Source organism: Brassica napus, chromosome C1, assembly GCF_020379485.1.
Source record: "Brassica napus cultivar Da-Ae chromosome C1, Da-Ae, whole genome shotgun sequence".
Taxonomy (NCBI): Eukaryota; Viridiplantae; Streptophyta; class Magnoliopsida; order Brassicales; family Brassicaceae; genus Brassica; species Brassica napus.
The window spans coordinates 41649049-41662163 of NC_063444.1; the positions used below are offsets into that span (position 1 = coordinate 41649049).

At 34.8% G+C, this 13115-nt stretch overlaps 1 protein-coding gene across 1 annotated transcript; it reads right to left on the minus strand.

Annotated features, from left to right (window-relative positions):
• Nucleotides 1-5958: 5958 nt before the first annotated feature.
• LOC111201973 (small polypeptide DEVIL 7-like) lies at nt 5959-10829 on the minus strand. The gene is made up of 6 exons (XM_048744547.1): nt 8578-10829; nt 8429-8474; nt 7755-8287; nt 7628-7673; nt 7379-7548; nt 5959-7297 (listed from the first exon to the last, which is right to left on the minus strand). Exon 1 carries the CDS (start codon nt 10674-10676, stop codon nt 10506-10508), a length of 171 nt encoding a protein of 56 aa, XP_048600504.1. The 5' UTR covers nt 10677-10829; the 3' UTR covers nt 5959-7297; nt 7379-7548; nt 7628-7673; nt 7755-8287; nt 8429-8474; nt 8578-10505.
• Nucleotides 10830-13115: the final 2286 nt, after the last annotated feature.

The window sequence follows — 13115 nt, forward strand, 5'->3', positions numbered from 1 at the left end:
TTTTAATCTTAAATTAACAGGCTTATTAAAGTTAAGAAATTGATGTTCATTTCCTCCTGGCGATGTAACCTCATGATACCCGACCTTTTATTTCAATCATTTCAAACCTTTATAATGGCTTCAACCACAATCAAATATTCAATTTGCTTACTTTATCCTTTTTTTGTTTGCTTACTTTATCTTTGCACAATGCTTCACCTCTAAATTTGGTTTATGATGTAACAGCCTGTTTAATTTATATATCCTTATTTATGTATTTTGTATGGATTATCATAAGACGTCATGTCTTAATATATATGTAAAGTTAGAGATCGAATGGATGATCATATAAAACTAGATCTTGCTCGAAGACGCACAAATCTAGAGCTTACTTCTACAAATATATCCAAATTTAGTTGTAGTTTTATCTATTCCTAAGAATCAGTTTGTATATACATATGATAAAAGTTTACTTTTGAAATTTTTTTATAAACAGATAATTTTAGATAACAATATCGAAATTAGATAATTTTCCATAACTAAGCCTTGAATATGACGGATGGTGTGTTCTTAAAGTTTGATGTCACACAATGTCGAAGTGGGACAAGACATAACAAAATATGTTTTTTTCGATTATAATTGACACACTAGATAAATTTTAAATGATGTATGTTGTGTGTATATGTGTGTGCGTGTGGATTGTTTATTATATGTTCATAGATAAGTGTGTGTGTATGTGTGTGTGTTATATCATGGCTTGGTTAGATTGGCTTGGCTGTACTCTATATAAAGTTTTTCTTAAATATCATCATGACAAGAAACTGGGGACATTTAAACTTTGTGATAATATCTTCTGTAGTTCTGTCAATAACAGTTTCCATAGTTTATAAAAAATAAATAACACAATATTTACTGTTAATTTCCGATATCCATTTTCTTGTCTCAACTATGTGAGAATAAAGATGCGACAAACAGTAATTACAATGTCAACATTCGTAGTGTTTCAGTACTAAACTCTTATCGAATTGACATTTTTAGAAGAAAAAAAACTACAATCATAAATTATTAGACGATGCACTCAAATTTTTGGAAAATGGTAAAAATGAAAACAATTGGACCTTTTTTTTTGTACAGACTCACTTATCCATTATAGTTTTTGCTTTTCAATATCATCAATAAACTTTGTTTCTCTCCCCCAAAAAGAAAATATGTGTGTTTAGTAAAGAAAAAGACATCCATGAAGATCACATATGATCAAAGATCATTATAATCAACAGAATATTTCAAAAATAAAAAAATGCAACTGATGAAGATAAATAAGGAATCAATAAAAACGGGGAATATACCTGACTATTTGGAATCATAAGTGACATAAAGATAAGTTCATATGACTTTTGTGGCTCATCAAAGGGCCATCATCGTCCTCGATAGCCAATATAGTGCTTTCTAGTACAAACCTTCCACTTCCCTTTGTCCAAAGTTTTCCTAGATAACTTATCATCTCTATATGCATATATATATTAATCACATAAATTATTTGGATAATGATTTTGTGAAAATCTATCCTCATCCAAACAATGTTGTCGTTAATCATGTTTCCACAAAGAAATAAAATATTTTTCTCTTCTTCTCGTAAATACTCAAAATTATGGATATGTGATAATAAATGTTTGTTTAGCCAAATAAGCCCAATATGGGTTTATGGGCCTTTTATTTAATGGACCAACAACATCCACACATAATCCGTTTCCCGCCAAATTAGACAGTTTATGTATGCATGGTTACTTTCTGACTTCTGAGATGGATGTTTTGTTAAATGGGCGGGTTGGGTGGAGTTGGGTGTGTCCAAATGGGCTTCATTTTTTTGTTGGATATTTTTGGTCGAAACCCAAATAGAACCATATCCAAATGAGACCATAACCAGATAAGACCATGATTTGATGGGCTGTCCACAGGTCTCGTACGTCCACTTAGTGCAAACAACATAACTTTCAGTTTTAAAGATGTAAGGATTCTTAAGTTTTCAATTTTAAAAATGTCATAAACTTAAACTTCATGTTTCAAAGTTACAAAAAACGCACAAGTACACAACATTAAAAAGTGAAAACACACAAGTTCACAAGTTCACATAACAGAAACAAACACATTGACACAAATTTACGCAAGTCATTTCTTCACTTGGTCACCACCTTCTTCTTCTTTCTTCCACCTTCTTCTTCTTCGTTTTCTTCTTCTTCTTCACATTCACCTTCATTCTCTTCCTCTTTATCTTCAGAATCACCTAGCATATCAACAAGAAGTCCATAACTGATGTTAACAAAACAAGACTCAATACATATCAGACTCGATACAAAAGATGAGATCTAGTCTAAAGTGACTGCTAGTGACAGATCAACTATGACAGCTTACAACGTTGCTCCTAGAAACTGAGATTACGGAAAAAACTTCGAAGACTCAATACATATCAAACAAGTATTTCACATAACATAAACAAGCAAAGAAGACTTACTCATCCGTTCAAACCCACAGAGCCAGTTTCTTATACATATGAGAGCTTGTACATTGGATGGTAGTAGTCGGCTTCTGTACTTGGTAAGGACCCGGTTTCCAACACTAAAATACGACTCTGAAAATACAATTGTAATGGGATACAAAGAACATCACACTCCATACGAGACAACTCCTTAAACCGAGCTTTATTATTTTTCCAATATTCCAAGACATCTAGTTTCGGAAAAGCAAACATATCCATGGCCGTTTCAGCCAAGTACACATCTAAAGATGATTTCTCTTCTCTTGCATTTTGAGTAATGAATGCATAAAAAAACCCCTGCTGTATAAACATTAAAAAAGTGATTAAGAGCAAACCAACTAACCAAGTAGTAAAGTACCAAAACCAGTGACTATAGATTGACTACTTACCCCATAACCAGCTGGTATACTACTCTCCAATGTGGTTTCTGAAGTGGTTGTAGTAGTAGTCCTAGTACTCTTCTTATACACTCCAGACAACTTCTCCATCTTTTTACGAATATGATCCATGTTAGCCTTCCTTGTTGACGGGTTTAGAGTGGTATAACAGTACCCTAAGCACTTGAACTTCAACCTTGGATCCAAAACTGCAACAATTACAAGTATATCACTGTAGTCATCCCAGTACTTGTCGAATTTTTGCCTCATGATCTTCACTATTTCATGTATTGTATCATCTTCTCAAGTCGCATGATGTCTCAGCCAACTCTCTATTTTCTACACTTGCATAAAGTACAAGTTTGCAGTAGGGTAAGAAGAGCCTGAAATCAGGTTTGTCATCTCAGAAAATGGAGACAAAAACTCACTGATGAGTGCTCCTCTTGACCATTCCAAATATGAAGGAAAACACGTGTAGCTTGGCTCAACTTCAGAGAGATTACGCAATGCATCCTTAAACTCAATAGCTCTAGACAACATCAAGAATGTCGAGTTCCACCTCGTTGTCACATCCAAAATAATACCAACATTATTCTTATTCTGAATCCCAACGGTTTCCACACAAGCTTCAAACATCTTTTCCCTGGACTCTGAACCTTTTACAAATTTCACACTGTCCCTAATCTTCTCTAGAGTTTCACCAATCACTGACAAGCCATCTTGAACAATCAGGTTCAAGATGTGTGACGCGCATCTTATATGCAGAAATTCACCATTACATACCAAATCCTTGCGAAGCTGTCTCTTTAGAAACCCTTGCATATTATCATTTGAAGTAGCGTTGTCCATCGTTACAGTAAATACCTTCTTATCTAAGCCCCACTCTTTCAATATCTCCATTAACTTCATAGCAATGCTTGCACCAGTGTGAGGAGGAAACACACAAAATGATACAATCTTCGCGTGTAGCTTCCAGTTTGCGTTAAGATAGTGAGCTGTCAGACACAAATAACCCTCTACCGTGATTGCTCTCCAAAGATCAGTAGTGAAGCTGATCCTACGAGGAACTTCAATTCTTGAATTCACATAAGCAAGAGCATCTCTCACTTTATATACTCGATAAATGTGCAAGGCAGATTATGCTCTACTATAGCAATAGCCATCATTTCACAGAAGACCATCATATTCAGCTTCCTATTACTACCAGGTGTACATCCAGGAGTCTTTGAACACCGTTTCGAATGCCTAAGCATAGTACTAGTTCCATTCCTACCTAGATCTAAGTTGTAGAGATGATTGCAATGATTGCACTTAACGTTATGACTACCATCAGGCAACTTATCTCCTATAATAGTAAAGTTCTTCCAACATATCGAGTGCCTACGTTTGTTACCTCTAGTCTGAGCAGCACTCGTTACATAATCAACTTGTGCATTCTGCTCATCTTCATTCTCAGCCATCATGTCTTCAATACTCAAATAGTCATCATCGTTCAGGTTCAATGTATCTGCATTCATCTACATGAACAAAAGAGAAAACATCAGTTATACATGTTGAGAACATACGACACAAAAAGACAAAGACATACTCATAGTAACAAACAAGAGAGACCATTAAAATATGAAATCAACAGTTCAGAACAACCATGAAACAACCATTAATTATCTGACACTGACTTGTCTTCTGACAACAACAGTACATAGTAAGCAACCTTGCATAACTATTCACTATATCAGTAGCAAAGAGTGCACTAATGGGTCATCAATCATCATACACAAACAATTCTTATAGTCTATGATGAGCATACGCATACGTGTAAGTTCTACTTAAGCAAACAAACGTGTGTATGTAGTTATTTCAACATCCATACTAAATGTCAAAGCATATTCTTATTTTCAAACTATATCAGTAGCAAAGAGTACCAAAACCACTTATACGATTGATCACAAAACACAAATGGGTCAGATTCACGAGAAGATCAAAGATATCTTCAGACTATCTTCAGAGTGAAAATGGGTCATCACATCATATAACACAACAACAAACAACAACAGATAACATACAAAATCAAATAGATCTCATGACGAACATACCTTATTCGTGACTTAATCGATCCCTCGTGAGTAGTGAGTTTTGACTTTGGATTGAGCTCTCGTGATTCAATAACCGAGAGTGCACAGATCCATCTAACACATAAGATATGAATCAGAAGCTAATATTGAAAAACCATAACACAAATCACAGATAAAAAATTTGACGAAATCAAACCATCAGAGAAGACGAAATCAAACTTTCATCGGAGCCTCCAAATCGAAGAAGGCAAAAAAGAATCGAAAACGGCGAAGAAGAAATCGAAGAATCGATGAAACCAAAAAAATGGTATGTTTCCCCCAATTTTCTAAACCCTAGATATTAAACTTTATTGGGCCGACCATTGTCCAAGTGGTTAAGCCCAATGTTGCCCATGGAGGTAATTGGGTTCGTCCATCTGGACAAAATTTATTTATGATTCAATATGGGCCTATCTATTTCGGGCCATATCTATTTGGACACGGACCACCCATTAATAGCCCGCCCATTTGACATTACTAACTGTAGGCCAGAAGTTACCTCTTTGGTTAGTACAACCTTGGGTTGTTTTTTTTTTTTTTTAAAGGGCATTCAATTTAAAAGCAAAAGGTTACAAGGTAAGACATAGAGCCTTATGTGAAATAAAGTTTACATGAACATTTTCATGATCTTTGTTAAAACCTCTAGCCTACAATAGAACTTAGGCAGCATTTTAAAACAACCAAGCAGTGATATGGTCGACTGAGTAGCTAGTGAGAAGAACCTCTTCCACAACGACCATGCTTTCTTCTCCCTTGAACTTTCGTCCATTCCAATCATTGGTATTTGATTAGAGGTTTAGTCACTCTCCACCAATGGCGAATCTAGAAATTATTTTGATATGAACACAAAATTTATTAACAAAGTATTGTATATACATATGGGGCATTCACTAAATTTTATTTTAAAAATACATTGATATTTTAAAAGTTGTGGTGGGCAATTGATCCACTCTTTGCCCATGTACCTTCACCCCTGCTCTCCACCCTTTGTCAAACTGAGAGAGCTCATCGGCTCATTCCCAGTTTCATCAACATCATTTAGCACGGTGAAACGAGTATGACTTTCGAATAGACCAGCTTGTGATGTATAGGTTAAAAGATCAACTGCTGAAGACTGTATGTCCTCAGTGTTTGATAATACTTGATGGAACAAATTCCATAATGCGTACTTGGTTGGGAGTAGGCTCAAACTCTACTAGCAAGGAAACATTTTCCAAAGAGTCTGATAGATGAGAGGGAGATAGAGTTGTGTACGTTACCGCATAATTATCTTAGAACTCTGCATAAGATACTTGGAAATAGAGTACCTTTGGTGAAGCATTTTTTTTGAATGAGATAGTGCACATGGCAACACTTTTCCAGTCTCCGTTCCTTCAGATTTAGAAGCAATGTCATGACCATAACGTTGTTGATTTGATTCCCTAAACCAGAAGCATTATTTTTATTAATCAACTCGTCCATTCCAATATCTTGTTGTACACCAGATTGCTTGCTCCATGAGTTCCTTTTGATGTGTAGCTGCTGAATAGGAAGCTTCCTTTTTCTTCTTGCTGAATGATATTGTCAATATCGACCACAGGTACATCATCATTAAGACCTTCTGATGTTGCATGAAAGCTTGTACTCTTTGATTGTTACTTTGCAGTTTTATATCATAATGCTGAGAGAGTGTTGGAGACATTGTACTAGAAGGAAGCAGACATCCATGCGTAAAAGGTCAAGATTTTAAAAGGAGCTACTGATAGAAAACTGATAATAATCGACGAACTGGGGGGGGGGGGGGGGGGTGGAACATCAACCTATGTTTGTTTTGGTAGTTTAATTGCACTTTATCTTCCTTTATTTGGATTTTGAGTGAATATGCTTTATAATGTTGTTAACATTATCTTGGTGACTATATCAGGTTTAGAATGGGCAATATGTGAGCATCTGGTTCAAGTAAAGAAAGCTCCTACTCTGTTTGCTACTCACTTCCATGAACTTACTGCCTTGGCTCAAGCAAACTCTTCAGTTCGCAGGTAACACCGTTGGTATAGAAATCTATTATGTCAGCACGCAAAATAAATACTGAACAGAATCGAGATATCTAGATCAGTGTTCTGAGACAAAGTAGTATTCTAGTGGTATCAAAAGATTTTGAATTAGAATACAGTTGCCACGAGGGGTTAGGAAGATGTGTTTATATCATCTCTTTGATCTTGAATTCATACGAGCAGAGAGAACGTTGTACAAAAGCTTCTTTCGATTCCATTTTCACAATGTAGGGACCCGAAGAAGCTTCCTTTTCACCTGATTTTCTGTAAAACCAGTGAGATCCCATTAAGAGAATAATGCAACGAAGAATGATGCAGTTGTTTTTCTTGGGAAGGATCACTCACTTTGTTTTTAACCAGACGTGTTTCCCACTCTGAAAGTAATTTGGAATAGGCGGTAGCAAGTAATGGCCATAACTTAATTTGGATATTCATTACATCAATAATAGTTTGCAGAAGCTCTTGAAGGCGTAGTCGCTATAGGCAACTCGTTCTCTGGATTCACCCATAAGCACCTTTATCGATTAAGCGGTATCATGAATAAACGTATGTCTCCTCCTTAAACATACAGAGATTTTGAAAAAGAGATTTAACCTTCATCACTGATGTAGCAGAAGAAGATATTGATCGAAGATTGTAACTGCAATTAATGACAAAGGAAAAGCTTTTAAAACTGCTTCTTAAAAACAAGAGATTGTTCAAAAACTGCAAGAACACGTACCCGCCCTCGAGAATAACTAGCATCTTCCCGCCGCACAGATCACCTAGCATCTGTGTCATTCGAGAATAACCAGCTGGAGTTACCTGTAAGTAAAGACTAAAATTGATTTCTTAAAACAAAGACTGAACAAAATATCCACTGATGAAGTGCACAAGACAATACTGACTCCAGAAGTTATCACTAACAGTCTTAGAATGTAAAACTTACATCACAGCATCCTAGTGAGTCTCCTCTACCCGCATCAAATCCCGCTGATACGATGACAAAATCAGACTAAATACAGAAGATTGGTTCACTTCCTGAGCATATTAGTCATTAACTGCGCCAAAGACTAGTTTGTGGAAACCAAACTATCTAAAAAGACTAGAGTTCAAACTTCAAACAAACTCGTCAGGGAAAAGCAGAACACGACTATGTAATGTACCTATGCGAATAACTACATGCTGAAAGGCATAGATATAGACATTATCACCAACTCCACCACAACTCCATGGAACATTTACACAGTATCCCTCACCACCATTTGTCCCAACCTGCAATTACGTAATAAAAATTAGAAACTTTCACCTCAATAGATGAAAAGATAAAAAGCACAATCTAACACCATGTAATTCAAACTCGACAAGAATCTAGTAGATATGGATTTATTGTGGCAACTAAGTCTGCTAAGGTACCTCATCAGCAGCTCCGGTACCTGGATAGAAGTTTCCACCTTCATGTCTGTGCAAAGAAATGTACAATTGTTTCCCAGTAATTAGTGTATAAAAAAATCAATTCAAATCATTCATGCAAGTTGCAGCCTGAAATCTGAACTGAATCTTACGCTCCATGAGAAGACATCCATCTAGTTGGGCAAGCTTACAGATTTGTTTTGCTCGAATATCTCATGAGTTCCATTTCCATGATGGACATCCTGCAACAATGGAGAAGCTATTCATAATTTGCCTAAACACATGATGCGGAGAACATGCATTAAGAAGCTTATCAGCGGCTTTACCCAGTCCACAATCAACAGCTGTTGAGCTGGCTGCAGATGAGTTTCATAAGATTAAGATCAAGGTAAAAAAAAAAGTGAGCATGCTTACAGTGGCTGAGGCATGTTAAAAACAAGTTATCCCTACCTCCACAATTCTCTTTGAAAAACGGAGATGTAAAACATCAATGCCTCAGGATGCCAGATTCCTGCATAAAGAAATCAACTTTAGTTACTGATGCATAGCCAATGGGTATTGTACTGAAACATGAAAAAGTAGACAAAAAAAGTACATAGCAATGGAGCATATCACCAAGGTTGGCCATAGTGCAATTGACACAGCACCACTTCACAAACTCACATGAACCCCAAAAACACTCTGGCGGACAATACATGAAGAGGACATCCCTATAATACTTATGGTGGCGCAACGGAGTAGAAGAGAGAGACGACGACGAAAATGTGATCTAAGATTATTTAGGCTGAATAGCTATTGTCCACTTAGTAAACTAAGCGATGAAGATCCAATAAGAAAAGGCCCAAAGCCCATTACCGAATAACAAGGCAACTACCGCTAAATCGTATTTTTTACATTTTTTCAGCCGATTTGACATAGACACCAATCTGGAGAGGCAAACAGGTGGTACAAAATCAACATAAAACATATTAAAAGTAGAAAGTGAAATACCATGTGCAAGTTTATCGTCATTAAAAATAGAACTTGAAATAATGGTAAACTGTAAAATTAGGGAAGAAGTGAAGAACTCATTAATCATTAAAAAAAAATCATTAAAATTCCTTTAAATTAAATGTGAGAGTTGATAATTCTATCAGTTTAGACACCATTTGTCATCAGTTTGTTACAAATACCACTTTCGGAAACAATTTTCATGGACGCTATCACTACTAGCTTATGCACATTCGGTTTGTGAGAAATTTAGCAGTTGAAAATTTGAAAGAAAAAAAAGTCAAAAACATTTTTTTTTAACCTTTGATTTAGTCAAAAACATTTCTGCAGCTTTCTTTTTGTAATTGCTCTTGCGCACAGTGTAACGTCAATCTTAAGAGAATAATGCAGACGGTTTTTCCAGTTTCTTAGTTCTCTTTTTTCTTCATGCATCGATAAGATTTGATGCTTATGTTTCTGATACATCATTCAGATTTGTAGCTGATCTTTCGTTTCTATATAATCATTAATCGTTGAATCTCACTTTCTCATGTTTTTGATAATACTCTCTAATTAGATAGGTATATATAATATATTTATAGATATATGAGAAACTTTGACATGGATTTCTAATTGATTTGTAGCTGCTCTATAGGTTTCTTTGGTTCTAGATGGATCTTGTTTCTTATATGTATAATTAACAACAATAATATTGACACACTCGCATGACCGGTTTCTAGCTATAGATAAGTAAAATATTAGTATTACCTCTAAAAATTTATGAAGTAATGTAAATAGACTTTTAAATTGTTAAAAATAAAAATTTAATAAGTAATGTACGTAGAGCTTTTAAATTGTTAAAAATAAAATATATATTTTTTGTGAAATTGTCTATAGAACAACTGGCTCTTAGCAACTCCATAAAATGAGAGAACACCGAAAGAGGTAATATGCAAACTTTTACAAAGAAGAGAAAGGTAAAGATGTAAATATATGAGCTCTCTCTCCTTTTCATACCTCTGTCATTATCTGCATACACTGATACACATATGACATATATGTACTACGTACTGTGGTCTGTGGGTGATAATTAATGATCATTATGATCATATCACTCGTGTGAACAAAGAAGCATAGTAATACATTTTCCAATAATGTAGAACTTTCCTTTCTTCTTGTTCCGAACCTTCCCAACTCCTTTTGGTGAAGAACACTTCTTCTTCTCCCATTTCTTCACTGCCTCCTCCTTCGACTTCTCCCTCATTCTTTGTTGTGTTTCCATATAACACGTTTTAATTTGTTATTATATGGTTAATGGTTTAATTGATGCTTGTGTGATGTTTAATGGGTATTTTAAAAGGAAGTGAAGATTCGTTATTTATAGTGGAGTGAGAGCTAGAGAAAGAGATGATGAGAAAGTATTCCCCACCACTACTTCGGGACCCTTCAATGAAACACCCCAAAAACAAAGACCACTTGTGGAGTGTGACCGACTAGCTTCCCATCGTAGTTGAAAATATTTGATGTAATGTTTCCATGTCTCCTTTTAGTTCAAAGATTCATCAAGAAAGTATACTATAATTTCCAAAAGAAACGTACCCACTCTGCTGACTCCAGCTATTATGAAACTTGGCTTTTAACCTCTGCAAGTAATCTAATAATTTAATTCACGGCGAACTAAGGTAAAGTAAGTCTTCCTTGCAAATGTGGACAGCTCACTTTGAGTCAATCACCTGGGACCTCTCAAAGCAAATTGCTGGTAATCATACACTTCTCATCTTTAAACTATCGTACTAGACGCCACTAAAGAATTAATAGAAAAGTAGTAATGTAGAATATATATATACAGTATAGACTACTTTCTTTCCACGAGTTTTTTGGCCGTGCAGTATTACTGTACGTATAACCTATGTGGATAGGCTATGTATATTATATCTTTTTCCAGAACTATGTATATTGTATACATTGTTATTGGGTTATTAATTTTTGTGGCGTTATGCAAGAATATTAACTTGAGAATAGCCGACGGTCACATTTCTATTTCACGTTTCTTACTATCTTGGGTGTGATTGGTAACTGGACGTAGGTGCTGTCCACGTCCCAATTTATTTTTACAGCATTAAATTCACATCAATCAAGTTTTAAAACAAATTTCAAAATCACAACTCTTGAAACAATCTACAACTGTACAAGTGCTCTGTGGAACCAAAAATACAGAGTAATTTTTTGGAGTTTTTCATAAAATTCTACAGCAATAAAATCTAAAGCCACAAACAAAAAGTCTAGTGCAAATCTACTAGACTGAAACGCGAACTATTTGTTAAATGTTCATATACGGCAACTAGTTTATATGATTGTATAGTGACTAAAATGTTTACAACTACCATACCGCTTAGTCTAGACAAACATGTTATGTAATCATGATTGTGCTTTTATTTTTCATATGAAGCATTTGGTGATTCTATCTTGTGTTTTAAAATTAAGATGTTGGTGATTCTTTTTAAACGCGTACGTTTTAGCTGAACCCACTGATGGAAGCTAGAGGAGAAATGAGAGATTTGAAAAAGATTTATTAATTCTTACAAGACGACAAAACAGAAAAGAATGTTGAATATTGACTTGTCAAATTGCATAGCCTCACGATTTTCTAAAATTAGAAACGAGGACGATCACACAAAATACTGTTTTCTGATTGTGTAATCTACCCGTTAGTACTTTAACTTGTCACAAATTTGGGAGAGTTATACCTATAATAAATGATTTTGTGTCTAGTAACACCACGGAAAGATTTCTTTTCTTTTACAACAAGAACTTACTTTTTTACCAAAAAAACAAGAACTTACTTTGAAGATTCGGATAGTCAAATCGTTGGTACGTAACATATACCATATTTAAATATATATATATATTCCAAATATTATGTGTAAGCTTGTTTGTTATATTATTCTTTGTCTTTTGGTATATGTTGAATTTAGTTGAATTGAAAAATTAGTAAAAACTTTTTAAATCATTGATATTTTTTATATGTCCTATCAGATGATCTTATCAATACTGGAAGAAATTAGTTATCACATTGATTGACTCAAGTTTAAAAAACTTTCCGATTAATTAATGATAATAAATAGCCGAATTGTCAGTTATCGGAATGTTATTTTTAAACACAAGCTCAAATTTCCTATATGATTGTGATTTTATGTCAAGAGTATTTGGACCTGAAAAAAAGTGTTGTAACACATTCTCTGGTCTTGCCTACGCGGTGAAAAAAAAATATTGTTTCAGTTTTAATGTTGAATAATGAAAATTTTAATCTAACAGAGAATAATCCAAAACGAGTTTTACATCTATTGGGATTATGAATTCAGATTTCTAAGTTTTGTTCAACTAAAAAACTTCAAAAGAGTCAAAATTAGTGGTTTCATTCTCCAGAAAAAGTGGAAAATCACATGGGAGAATTTTATATATTTCCAACCGTAGGAAGTGGAATGTCTAATCCATCACATCTTTTTCATCTTCAATGAGAATGTAGTAAACAAACTTGCTTAGGATCCTATATTAATACACTAAAGGGCAATGTGTAGGGGATGCACCGTGCACGTGAAGTCCATGCAGACAAGACATACCTTATCTGTTGTGTTGGCTGTTGCACTCAAAATTTTTATTTTCATTTGAAATTAGTATTAAAAACAACTTTAATTGTGAGGCTGAGGGGCTTTTTCCTATC